The 23,123-nt window shown below is 37.8% G+C and overlaps 1 protein-coding gene across 1 annotated transcript; it reads right to left on the bottom strand.

Annotated features, from left to right (window-relative positions):
- Nucleotides 1-632: 632 nt before the first annotated feature.
- On the bottom strand, nucleotides 633-14,842 carry LOC127162290 (uncharacterized). Its single transcript, XM_051105065.1, has 6 exons — nucleotides 14,533-14,842; nucleotides 13,403-13,720; nucleotides 12,983-13,318; nucleotides 977-1,045; nucleotides 786-866; nucleotides 633-697 (listed from the first exon to the last, which is right to left on the bottom strand). The coding sequence occupies exons 1-6, from the start codon at nucleotides 14,591-14,593 to the stop codon at nucleotides 675-677; spliced, it is 888 nt and encodes a 295-aa protein (XP_050961022.1). The 5' UTR covers nucleotides 14,594-14,842; the 3' UTR covers nucleotides 633-674.
- Between the last annotated feature and the right edge of the window lie 8,281 nt (nucleotides 14,843-23,123).

Genomic DNA, 23,123 nt, shown 5'->3' with positions numbered 1-23,123 from the left:
AAAAAAAAAACATTACTGCATGATGTATGTGAATTTTCATAAGTAAGGATTTATCTATGAATTGAAATCAGTGAATTAATAAAAACATTAAGATACATCTGTAAATATGTCACATAAAAATTAACAGATATGTCACACCATCAGTTTGTCACGTATCGAATGAGGAAGAGGCGAACGAAGATGAAGGTCAAATATAAAGTCTTTATTATATTCCACAGGTAAATCCAAAACAGATAAATCCACAGTAGGAAGGTAAAAACACACATACATTGACGTTAACATAGACGAGACACCAAACACTGAACAGAATTTATAAAGACAGGTGGTAACAATGAACTAAATTAAGGCACAGGTGATACAAGGTAAACTAATGATGACTAAATGAGGACAGGAAAAAGGAACGACCAAATATCGGCACAAGAGGGAGAAACCAAACTAACCAGTCCACAGGGGTGTGACACAGTTAAAATCAACTATTACAACATGGAAAAAGTCTTAAAACGTTTAATGTAACGATCAGATGAATCAAGTTTAGAAAATGGACAGATATTACATGTATAAACAAATATCCTTGAAAGCTGCAGCAAATATTTATAACATCACTGAGATGAAGATACATTTTTGCTGTAATTTGGTGTTTTATTAGTAGAGAGTATTTTATTCACTATTTCCTCTCAGTGCTGTAAGTTCTTCCTCCCTGCAAAATAATTCAACAAAAGCATTTACTGATCTCTCATGACTAAAGACTTTGTTCCAGATCAATGTGAATCATCTCAAAAACTCACCAGCTCTTCTTGCACAGATGATCTGAAGAAGAATCACAGTAGGAGCAGCAAACACTGCAAACTCAACAATAATCACAATCACTGCAGGAAAGATGAGAGACACAATCAAGAGAAAAAAACAGACTCAATCTGTGAAAATATAAAGGAAATCAAAGCTATAAAACAACAAACAGTGCAAAGACGTGTCGTACCTCTGAATATTAATCCAGTCGTCTCAGAGTTTGATCTGCTGACTGGAATCAGTGTTGAAGTGACTGGAGCTGCAGAAGATGAACATTCAGATCATAATACTGTAGGACAACAACATCATATTTACACACTTGATCATTACATGACACACAGTTTGTGTTTCATCATCAGTGTTTCAGTGCAGTTGATGTGAAGAGACGTGTTACTGTATAATTCATGTTTTCTTTATATGAGACTGAAACCATAAACCTTCAGATTGTCCTGAATTAATGACATTATTAATTATTATAATTACTCCTACATTAGTCAAACTAGGTTATTCTGATTTATGAAATAGTAGAGTCTATTATGGCCTGTATGACACGTGTAGGATTTTTAAGTATTTTTATGCATTACATATATTTGATCTAGTAATTAACTAATAATGCATTAGGTGGTTTCACACCGTGTAGTTGTGGACAGTGCGCCGACACATGGTGCAGTTGCGCCTCGAGTCTCCTGAGTTTGAATCCCACCTCGCAGACCTTTCCTGATCTCACTCCCTCTCTCTCTCTCTCTCTCTGAGTCACTTTCTGTTCACATATTTTTTTTTTTTCTTTTTGTATATGAAGAGTTGTTTGTAATATGTAATATTTTTATAGTTATCTGGAGTTATTCATATATTTTGCAGGATCAGTAAAGATTTGTTACTGGAGATACAGTGTGGAAACACAGACCAGTACTGAAGAGGTGATGTTAGTTTTGTAATGAATTGTTGTCCAGTCAGCTCACCCTGATCACACATTACCAGCTAAAAGTGCAATTAAGTCACTAAACCTATGGATTTTAAATGAGTTGAATCTTTTCCATTTGTGAGTAATATATTCCCACCTGTGCATTTACAGATCCACCGCTAATCATCATATATTTTACAGATAACAAACCCAAGGAAGGGGGCTTTAACTTTGTTGTGCGAGCCATGGTAAATGCAGGAACATTCTTCATGAAAATGTGTGAGAGAAGCTTACACGGCAAGATGAGAAAAAAATTAAGGTACCTTTCTTAATTTTCATGGAATTTGGGATGTATTTGGGTAATTGATAGTTAGGTTTTAATCCATGTAAAGTAGAAATAATAATAATAATAATAATAATAATAATAAAAATGTTTGTAAAAATGTTGTCTATTTTTAAAGTCTAGTGTCAGTGAAGATGGTGTGGTCAGGAATTCTGGTGTTTGTGGGAAATGTGAAGGAACATCTCCAGCACTACTACGATGTTGCCTTGATGATTGAGTTAATTCACCTCTTAGGTGATTCAGATGTGCTCACAAGTTTACATACACCTTGCAGAATAAACTGCTTCATCAGAGCAGAAATTGCATTTTTTTTAATGATTCTACCCCTCTACCCTCTTACTGCTTGATTTATTAACATTAATATAACTTTGGACTGTAAATGTCTATTGCTTTCACTCAACTGAACCATTTATAATGTTTTATAACAATTGTTTTTGTTTTCGTTTTTTCTTCCCTGCCTCTTTGAATATTTCCATTCACACATACTGTGGAGAGATGCTGTTCTGACATTCATGACATTTGAAGTTTACTGCTGATGAAGAGCTTCTGGGACATTGACAGACAGCACTTCCCAACAAGTTCATCTGGAGTTCTTTTTTTTTTTTAATTAATTAATGGATGGACTTGAAAATACAGACGACTACTCATTTTTATTGAGCAAAGTCCTAGAAGTGGGGAAGTGAACAACAGCAGTCTCTGAGCCGCCACACTCTACTCTACTCTCCTCCGTCACATTACAAGACCCTCCTTCTCAGAGGACGCAACACCAAAATAAAAGTCCTTGACAGAAACATGCAAAAATAGAAAACAATGAATATTAAACAAACAACTTCACACCAGGATTAGGCCATAGTTCAGTAAGGACATTTAAATATTTTTCATTAACATGCCTTAGAAAAAACATTACTGGGTGCATCTTGTAACAAAACGAAGGCACTGATATTTTTAAAAGATCAGTATGTACAAGTTTCTTTCAGTTGAAACCTCTTAAACATTTACATTTTAGTCTGGGACTAGGCTTAAGCCTTCTCTGTGAAACCGGGGGTGCAATACAGTTTGGTAATTTTTTAAAATAAAGTCTCATTTGTTGTTGTACATGGATATTTTTTTTGATTTTCTATTTTTTGATTAAGTGTGTGTCTGCATTTGAACAACATTTGAAGTGAATCAAAAGCTTTCATCAAAGTTGTCCTAAAATTAAAATAGTACCCGGTCTTGTCAACTTTGCTGAACATTTTTAATCCACTTCAAATGTTGACTACTGTATACATTATGGAGACCAAATGACTCCACAAGGGTAGTAATACCAGTAAATTTTAATTCCCATGAGGAAACAGACTTATAAATCATACAGAATATTTATGATGGTGAGATGAGGTACTTTTGTATGCATGTATGTAAGTGATTTTGGATTGTTCTCCAGACTCCTACTAATTGAGTTAAAGTGTTGTAACTGTGTATCCGCTTGTTAAGTCTGACGTCAAGCGTCACCTCTTCCGTGACTTCCGGGTCCAAATGCTGTATCAGATGACATGAGAAAACAACAAACGGTACTAATTATAAACTCACAATGTGATATAATACTACCAAAAAATTATAATCCCAAAATTAATCCCAGATAGCCAATGAAAATACAAAAATAAATAAATAAATAAATAAATAAAAATATTATTTGTGTTTGTGATGCTGTGAGCAAGGAGACTGTAGTGTACACCGTAAATGTGAAAATGTTTAGCTTAGGTTTAATATGAATAAACAGTGCTCATAAATGGCTGCTGAGATCATATTCTCAAGTCAAATGAGTTTGGGTTTGGACCTGGAAACAGCGTTCGTTGGTGCGTTCAATGGACACATTACGTCATCACTTAACAAGCCCATAGTGATGGTTTTTATTGTGCATCAGCAAAAAGCATGTGTATTTGTTTTAGAGATTGTTTTTTCAATAAATGTAGAGGGTTTTCCATCTTGTGTTTGTGTTGAGAGTAACTATGTAATTCAGAGATTTTTTAATACAATTTTAAATATACATTTCAACTTCATTGTCAGAGATATATGACATTGAAGTACATTGAAATTACATTGGAATATATTTTTAGTTCACAGTAATTGCTTATTCAGAAGTAAAGTCCACCTTCATTTAATTTATCCAACTTTCGGTTACGAGCCCGACTCCCTAACCATTAGGTCATGGCTGCCCAATACTAGAAGACATTAATAATGTAATAAATTTTGCTTTCGCCAACCTAGGGATGCCAGTTAAGGTAGTGAATTTAACTTACGCCAACCTAGGGAGGTGAAATAGGGAAATAGTGATGGGTACTCATGTCACCGCTGACGTTATTCTTGGATCACGTGTCAATTAATGTGTGGTTATGAGTACATCACATAAGAAAGATTGGTGGGATCTCTAACTTGTAGAACCTCTTCTGTATTATCAACACAAGGAAGAAGTTGTAATAAAATAAATTTTAGTAACAAAAGATAGACAAGAGTAATCAACAACTAAATGAATACCATGAATGAAGAAGGAATAAAGTGCATAAGATGCATAAGAAGCAAGTGATTACGTTGGGAGTTGCTATATCAGAGCTACGTTATCTGGAAAGATAAACTGTTGCTACTCTGAAACAAATAAGGTGAATAACCTTACTATGCATCAAACAAATATGTGTAAGATTTGTTATCAACTGCAATCAGCTATATAATATCTAATGTAAATTAGAAAATCATATACTGAAAATATACAACAATGCCAAGGTCTCTGGAAGAGGTTTGGAAGTGATATTTACATTCTCTGTGGTTGATGAGCAGTCCGGTGGCGGCGACTTCTTCCACTGGTTGCGCTGGTGGCAGTACAGTGGTGAAAGGAGCAGGAATCCGTTTCAACAGCCTTGAAGGTGAAGCACTGTAGGATGCTGATCTCCTGGAGAACCAAGGGTCCTAAGATCTGGAACACGCAGATGTGGCCCTGGAGTAGGTGCTGAAGGTCCTTAGCTTGGAACACGCAAGCAAAATTACCTAAAGTGAAGGTTTGCTCACCGGAGCTTAACCTTGTTGCAAATGTCTGTGTGTCTTCTGCCTCTCCAGGCTAGAGACTCAGAACTTGGTCAATCTGTTTGTCTCTCTAGTATGGAGACTCAGGACACTGCATCGGTTGTTGTCTTGCTGGACAAAGAATCTGAATGTAGACTATCTCTTTCCTCGCAGGCTGGAGGCTCAGAACGTCGTATCTGTTGCTGCCTCAAAAGCTGGAGACTTGGACTTGGTATCTGTTGTTGTCTCACCTTTGCAGGCCGGAGACTCAGAACGGAGGTGTTTCTGCTATTGTCTTACCCTGACAAGTGGCAGGCTCAGAACTGTGTATCTGTTACTGTCTCTCCCTCGTGGGTCTGAGACTCAGAAAGTTGTTGTTCTGTTACAGTCCTTTCCTTTGGGGGCGGGCGGCAGACTCAGAACGTGTGTTTCCTCGACTGGCCGCAGACTCAGAACGGCGGTTTGTTCTGTTTGTGTCTCTTAGACATGCCAGAGACTCAGAACAAGGAGTGTCTTTTGGAAGGGTACCTTTATCCCTTTCCGATGAGGAGGAGATTGCAATTTGGCACTTTTCCATTTCCATGCTGTGATTGGCTGGTTCCATCAGAGTGGGGGGACACGTGGTTGCCCACCCTTCTTTCCTCCTGTGGAATTTATTGGCATAGTCCAAATACAGACTTAAAAAAGTGTCACTAAAGTTTTACAGGTGCATTTATCACTTTCCAAACCATAGCCAGAATGCATTTGGCAATGTTACGAACACATCAAGTCCAAACATGATGGGAGAAGATTGAACTGTCATGCATGCATTCATTTGTTCATTAACAGCTAAGTTTGTGTAAGGTGTTGCACTACACATTGCTGTCACAAGGAATACTTATTTCTCTGAATAAGTATAAGATGTGTGTGTTGTAGTGTGCATCAGTTTTAAGGTTTGAAAACAGTTATGAATGGATCTGGATGGATCTCCATGATCTCTCTTAGTTTCACCCACTGCTGCTGCATCTGGAGGTCCTGAGGAATTTTTATGGTCGGTCACAGGCCAAACCCTTAGGAACAGTCTCAAGGTGGGTGAAGTGGGTGAACTGCATTTTGACCAATAGGAAGTTCTGTCCTTCCTGGGCTTTGCACCAAAGATGGCCTTCTTGTGCTTGTGCTTGTGCCAGGTGTCTGGCTGTTGTCCTGGCATCTTTATCTGATGCCGTTGGACAGTCTGTTTATGTTAGTTCACCAAGATCCAATCAAAATGTAGCAAACCTATGTCCAGTATTGTGGTCAGGAAGGGCTCCTGCCATAAACTGGGCCCTGGAATGTGCTGTCCACTAGGGGTGTAACAATATTACAAACCGAACCGAAATATCGCGATACACCAACCACGATACGTATCACGAAACTCTCGTGGCGTACCGCGGTACTCTCAACCCCTGCTGCCCATTGTTGAGGTTGACGTCACTTGTCTCTAACTAATTTAACCAATTTAAACACATCTTTATTTTATCACATTTTATTAAATTGTATTAGTAATGATGAACTTTTGTTCTAAATTTTGTTCTAAATATTATATTCTAAAGTTAGTATTTTCCAAGTGCATGTCATGTCATGTGACTTGAGTGAGCGATCACACTCGGTTACTACTGTATACGCAGGATGGCTGCTTCGCATAGTATTGAGATTGCAGATCCCCCAGACATATTTAAGTCGCCTGTGTGGGAACATTTTGGTTTTCCAGTGGAGTACAGGAATGGAATTCCTGTCGTAGACAAAGCGCACACTATCTGTTGTAACTGTTTCACGAAACTTACTTATACAACAGGAAACACTTCTAATATGCAAGCGCATCTCCGGAGACATCACCCCAACATTGATATCAGTGGCACACGTAAGAAGCCTCAAAAACAGGAAACCTTTCCCACTGCCTTTAGAATGAAACTACAAGCTAATGCCGACCATGCTCAAACAATCACGAAGGCAATAGGTGTTTTCATGGCGTTAGATATGCGGCGGTTTTCCGTTGTTGAGAACGACGGATTCACACATTTGCTAAGTGTGTTGGAGCCCAGATACCAATTACCGAGCCGACCACATTTCAGTCAGAATCTGCTGCCTCAACTTTACAGCGAAGTAAGAGCCAAACTAGTGGAGGACCTGAGCAATGCAAAATTCATTGCTTTAACTACCGACGGATGGACCTCCCGTGCAACACAGTCTTTCATGACGATCACAGCACATTACATTACAGACAACTGGGTCATTAAAAATCCCGTTCTGCAGACACGCGCTGTCTATGAAAGCCAAACAAGTGATCATCTGTCGGAAATACTACAGGCAGCTGTAGCAGAGTGGAAAATCAAAAGAGAAAATGCCACTATTCCTGTGACAACAGATAACGCTAAAAATATTGTTAATGCAGTTGAAGTAGCTGGATTTTCACCAAATATTCGCTGTTTCGCGCATACAGTTAATCTGGCTTCACAGAAGGGAATGGGCGTTAACCAGATGACGCGGCTTTTAGGCAGAGTACGAAAGGTGGTCACTTTTTTCCATCGTAGCACTACTGCTGCAGCAGTTCTTAAGGACAAACAAGAGATGCTCCATCTGCCTCCACACAAGCTGATTCAGGATGTTTCCACCAGGTGGAACTCCAGCTATGACATGCTTGCGCGTTACCTTGAACAGCAGGCTGCTGTTTTCTCTGCACTTACAGACAGGAGCATTAAGAGAAACATTAAGGACATTGTTACTCTGTCTGATGAAGATGTAAAATTAGCTGAGGACATCATTCAGGTTCTTAAACCCATGAAAATGGTTACAACTCTGTTGAGCACAGAACAGCTGCCAACCGTTTCAATGATAATGCCACTGAAACACACCATCCTGGAATCTATGAAAGTGAGTGACACAGATACAACAGTTGTTAAAGATGTCAAACATGGCATTGTGTCCGACATCATCAACAGATACCCAGAATCTGACTCAATACTTGTGCAGTTTCTTCATATGAGCACTGCACTTGATCCACGCTTTAAATCTCTGCCCTTTCTGGATGAGACCATGCGCAGCAACATCTTTAACAGCCTGATGGAGAAGATTATGGAGTACCATCCCCAGCAGGTATAATTATTATTATTATTATTATTATTATTATTTTAATCCAAACTTATTTTTTTTTAATTTCATTTTAAAAAACTATTACTATTTAGTTTCACACAAAACTGCAATGTATTTTACTGGTGAATATGTCATGTAAAAACCACTTTACAAACACAGTATATGTATATTTTTTTCATTAATTTAAACGGAAACCTATCTATCTAAATGAAAACTTAGATAATCAAAAATGAGCATCACTATGTTTGTTTTTCGTAGTTCTATTTGTTTGACATAAACTGCAATTAGCAGTATTACCTTGAAACTATTTTGTGGCTTTGTCCTTGCTAGGCCCAGGTCTCAGATGAGCAGTTAGATATGGCATTCATCAGTGGTGATCCTCCAGCAAAAAAGGCACCAATCTCTGAACTGTTTGGAAAGTTATTTCCAGTGGAGCCGAGCACTCCTACACCCAAGTCTCCATCTCAAATGGTGAAAGAAGAGGTTGCGTGTTATAGGCAAGTGCCAACTCTTCCAGTGGAGTCAAATCCACTTGCATGGTGGAAGGACAACGAGAGCCAGTTTCCTCATGTAGCCAAGTTGGCTATGTGCTACCTTGGAGTCCCAGCAACATCTGTCCCCAGTGAGAGGGTGTTCTCTACAGCGGGGGACATTGTTACAGCACAGAGATCAAGCCTCTCGCCTGAGAATGTGGACATTATGGTGTTTTTGAAGAAGAACTTAAAACTTAATTGAATATTCCAAATGGCCTTAGAGAGGACAAGCCTGTTTATCTTTCACTAGTCTACACTGTAGTTATTTATTTAATTTTAGTTTACTTAGTTAAGATGGCTGCACTAAAGAGAATTGTTTTTTTTCTGACTAGTCTATATTGGAGGTATTTATTTAATTTTTGTTGTTTACTCAGATATCCTGACTGTACTAAAAATGTGATGGCAAAGTTAATAAAGAAAAAGTTTAGTTGTTCTTGTTATTAAGTGAATCTATTGTTCCTTAGCATTGCTGTTAATATGACATCAACCCTAACTCCACAGCAAACAGAAACCGAACCGAACCTTGGCTCCAAAACCGTGAACCGAACCGAATCGTGCCTTTGGTGTATCGTTACACCCCTACTGTCCACTACACTAATATGAGTACATAATCATGATTTATGATTTATTATGCATGATCCTGATGTTTTCTTTGCTCACAAGAAAAAAAGAAAAGTATTTACCATCCACTTTGGATAAATCTATGCTTATGGTACATGAATCATTGTGAATTTATGAATTTGTTCATAAAATTGTGTTATTTAATGTTGCATTATTTTGTGCAGGTAAGACTACTTGAATTATTATTTAAGGAATATACAAAAATCCACATCACCTCATGTGTGCATACAGGCTAGAACTGTATATCAACTGTTTTTTAACACACTGTTTTCAGTATTTCAATGGACCAAGTCCCCACTTTAGTTGAGGGGCCACACACACGCTGAAGTCATGAGAAACTAATGCTTAGTTAATGATGATACTGTATTTGGATGTCAACAAAATTCACATGTTATGTTCTGTGATTGGCCAGTGCTGGAGTCTGTCCATTTACCTGCAGCTACTATGAAGAATATATGAAAATGCTTGATAAATCATAATTAATGAAAAACATTAGTTCTCACATTAATCTATATACTGTTTTAGCCTGTATTCATGCATGAGGTAATGTGCATTTTTGTATATTCCTTTAATAATTAAAGCAGTCTTACCTGCACAAAATAATGCTATTTTTATGCAAAAAATATTGATGATTCATGTACCATAAGCAAAGATTTATCCACAGTGGACAGTGAAGACATTTTCTCATGTGAACAAAATAAAACATCATGACCATGCATAATAAAACAATGTTGATGTACACATCTCAGTTAATGTCTTAATTAAGGTGTTGTTCATGTGTGAAGTGATGAATGAAAAACTTTGAACTCGTGTTAAGTGTATGTGATGCTTCTTTTGACGCAATCAACCAGGGTTCGATTTCACCTTTTGGCAAACTTTTTCTCCCTTTTCAAATTTCATATCACATCAGAAAAGCATTATTTTTTTTTTAATAAAAATTAAGGAAATAATCAAAAAGTTGAAAATAAAGTATCGGGTAGGGTTAGAATAGGTGTAGGGAAGACTTTATTTTCCCAATACAGTGGCATCCATTTAATAATCTGAATTAAAATTAAATTTTACACTCTATAAGTTATTACTGCATACTGTTTTATAATGTACTACAATACTGAGGTGCAGATATTGCCACTATTTGCAATAAGTAGAATAAATAGAAAATCCTGCTATTTTAACATATAATAATACAATTTATAGCTATTTGCACTTAGTGTAAATAACATCTAATTGATGATCACACTTAGTGTAAATATCTGCTGCCTGAAAGAAAATGTGAGTGTCTATTTAAACTAAATGGCAAATAATCTGCCTTTTTGGAAAAAGCTATTTACACTAAATAAACTACTTATTTGCAATAAATAGCAGAAAATCCTGTTATTTGCACTTAATGAAAATAGCTGCTGCCAAAACAAACAAAAAACAAAAAAAAAACTATATTGAGATATATATCACTATTGTAAAATAAAATGCCTTATACCACGAAATATGATTTTACACTCTAAAAAAATGTTGGGTAATTTGGCAACCCAGCACTGGGTAAATATTAGACAGAACACATGCTGGGTTACTTTGACTCAGCTGGTTTGGTTAAGTAGTTATCTAGTTAACTACTGTTTAAAAAATACCATAAAAAAATAATAAATAAATAAATAAATAAATAAATAAATAATATTAACAGGGGCTGGAAATTAAAAATCAAACACAAAATTACTAGAGACCACAACAATAATCAAAAGGTGAACATTTAATAATAAGGACAATAACAGCCATGGACAAAAATATAAGACAAATTGAATTTATTTGAGTGAATACAGCATAGATTACAATATTACATACATTCAATTTGTTTAATGAGAATTTTAGAAAAAAAAAAAATAATTTAATTCAATGTAACATTTAAACATTTTAATTCAAGTGTGTTCAACTGTTCTCTGTAATCTGAGTCGTGATGGGCTGCTGTTCACCGGGGGAACTGTGAATGTCAGGCCGTCACCTCATGTTTGACTCATAGTTGAAAGATGTTGTGACTGACTCCATAACCTGCCCATAAACAAACAGTACTGACATTAGAGAACATACTTTAACAACAAAATAAATTACATTCAGTGTTATAATGAATACAATTATTTTATATTATGCAAGAAAAATTACATTTCCATCATGTGAAACTCATTCAACAGACTGAAATCTCATTTTTGTATGTTGTGTTGCATACAATAATATAATTTACAGCACAGTAAAGAGTTTATAAATGAAATAAAATGTATACAAACCTTTATTTCGCTGCAGAAGTGCACCAATCAGGCGGCGATGAGAACCGCTCTCTCCTGTAGAGGATGAAAAAAGCCTGTGCTCTGACCGTAACTCAACAGCTGAAGTAAGTCTGTGTTGGGTTGTTTCGTTGGAGGGAGGGGGAGGGGTGTATAGTTTCGGCGGTCAGTGAGATTGACCAAGACACTAATGACTGTAACACAAAAACTACCCAACACTGGAAAAAAACAACAACCCAGCATATCAACCAACAGACTCAACTCAGCGTTTGGGTGGAAAAAATAACCCAGCATTTTAAGATTGTACAATCCATAATTAAGATGTCAGAAGTAGAGAAACTTTGAACATTGGACAAAGGCTCTGAAGGTTAAAAAAGGAAAAAAAAAAAAAAAAAAAGTTAAATAAGTGTGTTTTACCTGACAATGTTATGTTATAATTAAAATTAAATATATATATATATTTTTTTTTTCAGACTGATGCTCTTTGTATACAGTTTACAATCACAAAACCAGCTAATCATACTGACTTCAGTTCAAATCTGCAGCTAACAGATCATATGCAGTGAACAAATAAAACACTGTTTATCATTGCATTAACATCAGCACTTCCATGTTCACTGCATTAAACAACAAACACCATCGTCATCATCTACAACCAAACCACGAGCTCCACCCTTCAGCACAATGAAAACCACAAAACTTCAACAACACAAACTCCTCAAAACACCAGAAACAACATTTGAACATTAAACACAAACAGATTTACCTTTACTCAAAATGCATAATATAACACTTAATTTTCATCACTTTATTTCAACTCTTTCGATTTTACTTAAGTGATTATGTGCATTTGTTAAATAACAACAGAAAAGAGATTATTCAGTAAAACTGACAACAGTAAAAAATCTGCTGTTTGAATTATCTTGAGCTGTAAAGGATGAATATTAGCTCTTATTAATCATACTGTAGAAATGACAATTATTTTTTTTAGTTAACTGTAACTCTAGAATTACACACTGCAAATGACTGATGTGAGAAAGACAGTTATGTACTTTAGTTTTGTGTGTTTTGTAGTTTCTGATTTTGTGATGTGGACTGGAATCACTGCTGCCGTTGTTTTATCTTGAGCTGTAAAGGATGAATGTTAGTTCAGATTATATTTTAACTTTGATGATCACATTATATAAAATGTTAGTTTTGCTGTGAAGTTTCAATTTGTTCATTATTTACAGCAGCACTTCTTGGACAGTTAAACTTGATTTGAGTTTCTCTTCTGTCAGACTGAAAGAAGCTTTTGTTCCTTCATTTGTTCTGCTTCAATGATACTAATAGTCCTTAGTGTTACTGACATTATGAGAACTTAAAATGATTAATGAGATTGTTTTCTCACCTGAACTCTTGACAGTATATGTGACTGAGGTCTTGACTTGATTTCTGTGAGTAACTTCACATCTCCACTCTCTGTTGTCATCTTCATTCAGGAGTGTTGTAGTCAGAGTGATGATACAGTGTCCTGGAGCTGATATCTGATATCTGGAGTCTGATATTGTCAGTTTAACACCAGCCTGATTCACCCAGAACAGCTGAATTCCCTCAGAACGGATCCAATCATCACAAGAGACTCCAGTATATGGATATGTATATGAATATGAATATGAATACAACTGACAGTAGAGAGTCACAGAGCTGCCTGCACTGATCTCAGTCTGTGAGGATGATGAAGAGACTGAAACACAAATCACACACTTTTCAATCATCATGGAAGTTTAAATTAACAATTTTTAAATTGATCATATAATCATAAAATTACCATGAAGAACATGCAGATAAACACGTGCATCAGCTCCTTGTTGTTGTCCATTCACATATTGTCGGCAGCTGTAAAGTCCATAATCTTCTTTTATGATGTTGTTGATGTTCAGAGAGCAGTCAGACCCCAGACTCAGTCTCTCATGTCTCTCGATGTCTTTCCTCTTTATCCCTAAACGAATCAGTTCAACTGTTGCTGAATGTCTGTTGTCATAGTTCCATGTAGTTGATTTACAGTCATGAAGATGATTATTACAGGGCAGACGGACATTTTCACCAGAACTGATGAACACATGATCATCATTCACTCCACTGGTACCTGAAACACAAGTATGTTTGATATTTTAAAGGTACAGTGTGTAATTTTTAACGGCTCAGTCCCCCGCTCACCCCGCCCTTTCGAAACACATACAGAAGCTACGGAATCTGACACAGGACAAAAATGTCGTCGTCTGTTACACCTGACAGTAGCCAATCAAGCGATGAGGTTTCTGTACAAAGGTAAGTCAAAGAATTATATTTACTTAATTATTCAGTAAACCAATATGTTATTGCGAATATTATTGTTACTCATTGATCATTGTCTCAGGTTTATTCGCTGACTTTAGTCAGATTTTTTGTTTGACAGTTAGATTTAGATTTATATTTTACAGTGAAACATCATGATGAAAAGTGAAAGTGAAATGCGATCACGATTTCAATGTCATAAACATTACTAGCGGCCCCTGACTTATAATGTAAGGTCTTTACACACCTCTGAAAACATAGTTTTGTATGTTATATTGCATTTCTGCCAATAAATTCTCCTAAATATTACACACTGCACCTTTAAAAAATAAATAAATAAATAAATAAATAAAAAAAACATACCAGCATAAAAATGACAAGATTCAAAACAAAATAAACTATGTTTTTTCTTTATCAGAGAGCTGTTGAAATCACAAACACACTCTTAATATGAAAATAATTCAGCATCAGATGTTTGAGTGTGAATCTGTCTAGTTTTAGTGCATCAGTAATAATCCAGTATGTTCTTTATGTAACACAAGAATAAACTGATCATGTTGAAATGAACTCTTTCCCAGACTAATTAAACTAAATGTCTTGTAGAGAAAACAGAGATTTGTTTACCTGTGAGAAGTGAAGAGAGAATGATCAGTCCCAGCAGACACAAATGACACTTATCAGCCATTTTCTCTTTCTGTCAGTCTTCCTCTTCATTATATGCTCACAACTCTTTCTTTAAATACTATCAGCTCTTCCTGTGTTTGTTCACTTCCTCTGATCTGATTGGCTGAGTGTTTATTTGACTGACACTATATCACTGCATGATGGACGAGTGTTGAATCAGCATCATATTCTGACTGATCTTCACACTGTTACTGCTGATATTTGCTCTGAATCTCACCTGAACCACGACACTCATGATTGCTGTTTTCAAAGATGCATTTACACACACACACACAAAAAATAAATAAAATAAAATCACAATGAGTGAACAAAATTTTGTTGTATTTCTGCAAATGTTTATGATAATAGTGATTATGAAATCATCATTTAGTCAAACAAACTCTGTCTTTATGAAGTTTTACAGTGATCTTTTGCATCTATTTCAGAGTCAAGGCTTTCTTATAATGCTGAAATGGTTAATTTGTCATTCTACACTTTTGTAACTAAAATATCATATTAATTATAGCAGTTGTCGTGTTTCAGAGCAGTGATCTCACTGTTGAGTTTAACCGCAGTAGAGCAGAGATCATCTCTGAACCCAGAATAAACTGAAGGTTTGTGAAATGACACTTCCTCTTTTCTCTTCAAATGAGCTGCTAACAATGACATTACTTCAGCCTGTTAAAGAAACATAAATTAAACCTAGTTTTAACTAGTTAACCAAACAAAGTAGTTACTAACATTAATTTGAATTGTATTACATTTTATATTAATTCCATAAGACCTTTAAAGAAACAAAGAGTCATCTGTTAGTTGGTTGCATGATTTAACTAGTGATGTCAAATTAACACATTAATTTAATAAGTTAGTTATGAAAATGATTAACACATTTAACCTGTATAGGTCATCTTATATATTCATACAGTTGATTGGTGATGAACATGATGCAGGAGAACAACTCACTGTGTGATGAAGCCTATAGAATGCAGTTATATGACCCTAAAATTAAAATAAAATAATAAAATAAAAAAAAAATGCTGAGATATTTAGATTATGATGTCTGAGATATCAGACTGTCTTCTATGCTCCATGGTTTATGTTAGTGTAACGGAAACTCCAGGGAAGCGTGATAGATCCAAATGCGAGCTTTTATTGAACACAGCATATTCAGGCAGGGTCAATCACCAAACAAACAGTAATATCCAGGGCAAAAACAGAAGCAAAAATCCAGAAATCAGGCAGAGGGTCAAAACACCAAGAGAGCAGTCCAAAGTAACAAATAAACAAGGCTATGAAACAAGGCAAAAACTATGGCAAATAACTAGACACAACTATGGCAAGAAAACAAGGCAAAACAATGACAAGAAACAAAACCGTGGCATGAACAAAACAAGGCAAGGCAATGAAACAAGAGAAAATGCTTAGTAGAGTCCGCACAGCAAAACAATACTTCGCGAAGCCTGTTTGGTTTAGGCCTCCTTAAATGGCCATCAAACAGGAAGTTACCAGTGAAGCAGCAGAGGGAGCAGCAACAGTCAGTCAGTGGGTGAGGGCTCCCTCTGCTGGCGTGGCATTACAGAAGGTTCTTGCAGGACAGCCGTTTCTTGACTTGATTCCTGGAGGTCTGCCGTGACTTGACTTGACTCAGGGAGAACAGTGGTGACTTGACCTGGTTTGTGCAGTCCAGCTGTGATTTGACTTGGCTCGTGAAGGTCAGCTGTGGCTTGACTTGGCTCATGAAGGTCAGCTGTGGCTTGACTTGGCTCATGAAGGTCAGCTGTGGCTTGACTTGGCTCATGGACGACAGCAGCAACTTGATTTGGCTCATGAAGATCAACCGTGGCTTGGCTTGGCTCATGGATGACAGCAGCATCTTGACTTGGTTCATGAAGATCAACCGTGGCTTGGCTTGGCTCATGGAAATCAGCTGTGGTTTGACATAACATAGACAACCCAGCTGTAACGTGACTTGACTCAGGAACAACAGCTGTAACGTGACTTGACTCAGGAACAACAGCTGTAACGTGACTTGACTCAGGAACAACAGCTGTAACGTGACTTGACTCGTGGGGAACAACTGTGACTTGGCTTGACTCGTGGGGAACAGCTGTATCTTGGCTTGACTCATGGAGAACAACAGCTGTATCTTGGCTTGGCTCATGAAGAACAGCTGTATTTTGGCTTGGTTCATGGAGAACAGCTGTATCTTGACTTGGCACAGAAAGTCTAGCCCTGATTTGACTTGACACCAGAGGATCAGGCATCACTTGATTTGCTTTGGGAGCAGACAAGGCGAGATGAGATTTGGATGAGATGATTTTGACTTGATGAGGCTCAGGCGTGGCAGCCATCTTGGCCAGGGACTCAGACGGGGTAGCCAACTTGTGAAAAGGTTTGGAGAAGGTGGCCATCTTGTGAACATGCTTGGGGATGGCGGCCATCTTGTGGATTGGCCCTGGAGCGGCAGGCATGGCGTGAGAGGGTTCTGGCGTGATACTAACTATTCCAGACATGACAGAAAAGTTGTGCGATACTGGGAGATAACAGGGTTCCTCATCAGCAATCCCCACAGTAAATGGTGAACCAGCCAAACGGAGTGCACAGTCAATGTATTGTTGTAGTGTAGCTGAGCATTTATTGTCTGGCATGAGATTGTACAAATTGTCCTTAAGTCCATTGCAGAAAATACCTTTTAGGGCAACATCATTAAAGTCTACCAAATCGCACAACTCACAAAAATCTGCCACATATTCCTCTATAGCCCGATTACCTTGACGCAGGCAGAGGAGTCGTGATGCTAGGTTCATGGTGATCTGTGTCCAAAAGCTGCTGGATCTTTGAGGCGGCGAAGTATTCTGTAACGGAGACTTCAGGGAAGCGTGATAGATCCAAATGCGAGCTTTTATTGAACACAGCATAGTCAGACAGGCAGGGTCAATCACCAAACAAACAGTAATATCCAGGGCAAAAACAGAAGCAAAAATCCAGAAATCAGGCAGAGGGTCAAAACACCAAGAGAGCAGTCCAAAGTAACAAATAAACAAGGCTATGAAACAAGGCAAAAACTATGGCAAATAACTAGACACAACTATGGCAAGAAAACAAGGCAAAACAATGACAAGAAACAAAACCATGGCATGAACAAAACAAGGCAATGAAACAAGAGAAAATGCTTAGTAGAGTCCACACAGCAAAACAATACTTCACAAAGCCTGTTTGGTTTAGGCCTCCTTAAATGGCTACCAAACAGGAAGTTACCAGTGAAGCAGCAGAGGGAGCAGCAACAGTCAGTCGGTGGGTGAGGGCTCCTTCTGCTGGCGTGGCGTTACAGAAAGGCCTTTGTAGCCTAGAATTTCTTAAATAAACTGCTTTAGACTCGATCTGTCGATCTATATCTATATATCTGTTTATATATCTGAAATTCTGCCATTGTTAACAGAAAAGTTGGAGTTTATTGGTAGTCACCAGCTCACATAAAGAAAAAGCAGTAGCATATATTTTATTTGATTTACATCAAAGTGCTGCTGAATGTTTGGGATTGTTTGTCAGTCGAGTGTAAACAGAAGCACATGATGTCACAGTGGGCGGAGTCACTGCGGTTTCACTCACTGAGTGACAGAAATACTGAGTGACATTAGAGTTCAGTTTGAATGCTGTAAAATCACTAGAAACATGTTTAAAAGAGGAAAGAGCTGTTGTGTGACTGACTGCACAAATACATAAGAAACTAGATCTATCTTTTCATAGATTACCAACAGCTACAGAAAAACAAACAGTGAAACATGTCTGTCATCAATTATTCCTTAAGCAGTGTTTCAGAGCTGTGATCTCACTGTTGAGGTTTGGAAACATGTGAGACTCAGTTTAACTGCAGTAGAGCAGAGATCATCTCTGTACCCAGATTAGACTGACGGGTGTGAAATGACATCTCCTCTTTTTACTGTAAGTGAGCTGCTGTGTGTCATTAAACTCTCTTCAGTTAACAGTGGCCTAAGTTCAGCCTTTTTACAGAATTTTTTAGAAGCTTACTTATTTTATGTATTAAAATAATCTAATACATAATCTACATAATACATAATCTAATACAGCAAAATTTAACAATGTCAGCATTAGTCATTTATAATGACATTCAGAAGAACTAAAATAATTACAAGTCACTTATCAGTCATTTTCTCTTTCTGTCAGTCTTTCTTTCCTGTGTTCAGACAGACAGTCTCATAAAGAGCAGCATGAGTGTCCAGATTCACACCATCAGTCTAATGTGGGTTCAGAGATGATCACAGTAACATGTTTCCAAACCTCAACAGTGAGATCACAGCTCTGAAAATACTACAGGAAACATGTAATGTCACACAAAGTGTTCGACCCACAGTCACCATGATCAATTAAAACCAGACAAAAGTTTACACAAAGAGTATGAATACAACACACAAACTAACAAAGGTCAAGTCACACTTTATTTATTTCGTGCATTACAGATATAAACAGGAAAATAATGATCCAGTGATGCCAAGATTTGTGCACAGGCAACAACTTTGTCATAACAACCTCCGTTCACACAGATCCATGACTAAAAATGATTAAATGTGCTGTATTATGTTTGTCAGGCCAGTAGTTGATGTTTGAACACATACTATGGATGCACACAATGTCATTTCCACAATTTGTTCTATTTATTTATTTATTTATTTTTAATATATTATAAATATATAAGTTGAAAATAGTGTTGTATGAACGCCGCCCAAATGTGTGAGCATTCACACCCATTAGTCCAATCTGAGTTCAGAGATCATCAGTTTTGTGTGAGTTAAGGTGTCAGTTCCTCTTCTTTAGTAACCAGTGCGGTCAAACAAACAGTTCTCACAGTCAGAAATAACATGTTTCCAAACAGTGAGATCAACACCCCCAAAATACTGTAAAGTGTTTGTGCCATGTATGGTGATGGAACACCAGACAAAACTAAACAGAACAGATCTTAAGTAGAAAACTAAACAACGGAATTAATGAGACACAGTTGAATCAAATGAACAATCAAACATGAGGGAGAAACTATAGGTCAAGAGGAAGAAAACAAACCAACAGATAATCAATGGTCTTATACGTTGACAAATAAAATATAATATTACAAACAGCTGCTCAAACAATTCAAACACCAAATGATCAATGTGTTATATTGTGATAAACACTTCATGTATCTCTGCCTGTTCTCATAATTAGTGCAAACTGACAATTAATTAACCGCTTGAGACAATAGAGAATCAGAATGACATGGATTTGGAAATCCCATTTTACTATCCAGGTTCAGGTAATCATACTTTTCTGCTGGTTTTTCAGAGTAAAATTGTGTTGGATGACAATGACTCAGATACACACTTTTTCAGATGTGGGGAAAAAAATGAGATGGGTAACAAATGTATTTTTGGACCGGTTTTAAAGTTTTACTTCATTTTGTTGCTGAAATGCATCCTTCTGCTGGGATCAGTATAATTCAGATTTTTTTGGATCAAAGGCATCACAATCTATTAAAAAGTTTTGAACAACACAAACTGACAACTTGATCCCAATCAAAACCAAGACTGGATTTTGTGATCTAATCCAAATTCACAATCCTTATTGTGAATTTTCAAGATCCGATCCAATCCAATATCTGAAATCCAACCGAATGATGGCACTTGGGCGATCCAAGCAAACCAAACAATGGCTCATTACCAGCCATGAATAAACCAAATAAAACCCAAATACATTGATTTTAATTCTGACCCAAATCTGGCTCAGATCCAACACTTGAAAAATGATGGCACTTGTGTGGTCCGCTCCTGTTTGCCAAATTTGGGCCACAAACAAGCCCTAGTAAGGCCACATGTCAGCCATGAAAATAAATAAAATAATCCATAACTGGCCCAATCTGGGCAACATTTATTTTAATTCAGGCTCAGATCCAACACCTTGCTCCGGCCCACTGTTTAGAATGATGGCATTTGGGTGGTTCACTCCTGTTTGCAGATTTGGGTCTCAAGTAAGTCTTAGAATTGCTGCATACAACTAAAACATCCGGATTGCTTTGTTATCACTAGTTTTGTTTTGATTTCCCGAGTTGCTAGCTTATAGCCCATTAGCAACAGCAGCATGGTTGCCGCTAATCTTGCTTGCATTGTTTACACACTATTTACACACATTACCATTGTTTACTCACTGTTACTTGCTTTAATGGTGAATTTGTGTCCACCTTTGAGCGCAGGTGAGGACACGAGTGCAGCTCGAGCTGGAGGCCATGGAGAAGCAGATTCAGGAGCTGTTGGAGAGGCAGACCGAGCTGAGAGAGCCGCTCTGGAATCCTCCCGGGTAAGTATACAGTGCGATACTAACACTCTGACCACCTCTACTCCGTGTGCTTCTCTGCACAGCTCCCGTACACCCTGAACGCGATCTTCCTAGGTGTCCTTCACTCCGGCGCCGGGACACCACGGACCCTGGGTGCAGCAGCAGCGGAAGACGCGAGCCAGGCCCCGGCCAAGGACCTCACACCCTCCGCCGCCTCCGGTCTTTGAGATCTCCACCCGGAACCGCTTCGCTCCCCTCCGCGAGACGGAACGCGACGCTGTGATCGTCTGAGAATCCATTTTCGACGTGTCAGGACCGCTTCCCACGTATCGACATGGGCACGAAAGGTACAGTAGACTTCTTGATCTAAATGAATGGTTATTGACATGGTGTAAAGAACAGAAACTGCTCTTTGTTAATAATTGGAATCTTTTCTGGGAACGTCCTAGGCTTTTCCGTGCTGATGGCCTGCACCCCAGCAGAGTCGGAGCAGAACTGCTGTCGGACAACATCTCCAGGACTCTACGCTCCATTTGACTAGTAAGTACATTCTCAAACGATTGCTACGATGGCTTTTGTTCTGAACACTTAAATGATAGTAGTTGCATTGTCCAATCTATAAAGACTGTGTCTGTTTCTCGAATAGTGAGGTCAAAACATAAATTTAATGCAGGATCTAGAAAAAAATCTGATTGTAATTAAACTAGAAAAAAAGCAAAATACAAGAACAGAAACCATATTTAAAGCTTGGGCTCCTAAACATTAGATCACATGCACCCAAAGCAGTTATTGTTCCTTTTAGAACTATTGGTTAATTTTGATAAAGTGCTAATTGTTGGAGATTTTAACATTCACGTTGATAATACAAATGATGCGTTAGGACTTGCGTTTACTGACCTAATAAACTCTTTTGGAGTCAAGCAAAATGTCACTGGGCCCACTCATCGTTTTAATCATATGCTAGATTTAATTATATCGCATGGAATTGATCTTACTGATATAGATATCGTACCTCAAATTGATGATGTTTCTGATCATTTCCTTGTATTGTGCATGCTGCGTATCACTGATATAAACTATATGGCTCCGCGTTATCGTCTTGGCAGAACTATTTTTCCAGCCACCAAAGCTAGATTTACAAATAACCTGCCTGATTTATCTCAACTGCTCTGTGTACCCCTTAATACGCAGGATCTAGACAAAATGACTAGCAATATGGGCACCATCTTCTCCGATACGTTAGAAGCTGTTGCCCTCATCAAATTGAAAAAAGTTAGAGAAAAACGTATTGCGCCATGGTACAACAGTAATACCCATTCCCTCAAAAAAGAAACTTGCAATCTTGAGCGCAAATGGAGAAAAACTAACTTGGAAGTTTTTAGAATTACATGGAAAAACTGTATGTCCACATACAGACAGGCTTTGGTTGCAGAGTGGTGTGCGTTTGTAGCCCCCTAGAGTTTTATTCTTCTGAGGAAATCTCTATTTTACTATTACTTTCTGTTGTTTAAAGTGATAAAATATAGCTTTTTCCCCACCAGATTTCTGTTATTATCCATCAAAACTAATCCAATCGCTCGCTTTTAATCTATAACCGCGAGTGCAACACCACGCTGTGCGTTAGCATTCCGTTTGCCAGTTAGCCTGCCATTTGCGTTCCCACTCACATCTCTATTCACGTCTACTACCGCTTTTTTCCCTCGCTCTCGTTGATCGCTCGTTTTTATTCTACAACCGCGAGTGCAGCGTGTTTGTAGTGTGTTAGCCGGTTAGCTTGCCATTCACTTTTACTTTTTCTCTACGCCCTTTTTCTACACAAGTTCATCAGACAACAGTGGTGAGTTGAAATCGTTCCACAACTACGGTGAGTAATGGCTTCTTCTCCTTTCCTGGTAACCTGCATCACCTGTCATATGCATAGTTTATCAATCTCTGTCGGCAGCGAGGGATACACATGTGATAAATGCAGGGAAATAGTTAGGCTGACAGAGAAGATTTCAGAACTAGAGACACGCATCCAAACTTTAATTGAGGATAGTAAGAATGTGAGGCCATTAGATACGGCTTTGGATGCGACTAGCTCAGGGAGTCCCGTACATTGTTCGGTTCCGGTAACTTCGCCTTTGCAGCAGGGCAACTGGGTGACTGTGAGACGGCATAGTCGCGGGTCAAAACACCGCTCTTCCGTTCCGATCAGAACATCAAACAGGTTCTCCCCACTCAGTGACGCA

The sequence above is a fragment of the Labeo rohita genome, unplaced genomic scaffold, assembly GCF_022985175.1.
Source record: "Labeo rohita strain BAU-BD-2019 unplaced genomic scaffold, IGBB_LRoh.1.0 scaffold_879, whole genome shotgun sequence".
Classification (NCBI taxonomy): Eukaryota; Metazoa; Chordata; class Actinopteri; order Cypriniformes; family Cyprinidae; genus Labeo; species Labeo rohita.
This window is presented reverse-complemented; position numbering and strand designations above follow the sequence as displayed.

What these genes read in the sequence shown, in the direction of transcription:
- LOC127162290 (XM_051105065.1), bottom strand. Translation starts at nt 14,593, where the DNA reads ATGGCTGATAAGTGTCATTTGTGTCTGCTGGGACTGATCATTCTCTCT. An exon ending in TCTCTCTTCACTTCTCACAG is followed by an intron (nt 13,721 to 14,532) that starts GTAAACAAATCT and finishes CTTGTGTTTCAG; the next exon opens with GTACCAGTGGAGTGAATGAT. An exon ending in TTATCTGCATGTTCTTCATG is followed by an intron (nt 13,319 to 13,402) that starts GTAATTTTATGA and finishes TTTGTGTTTCAG; the next exon opens with TCTCTTCATCATCCTCACAG.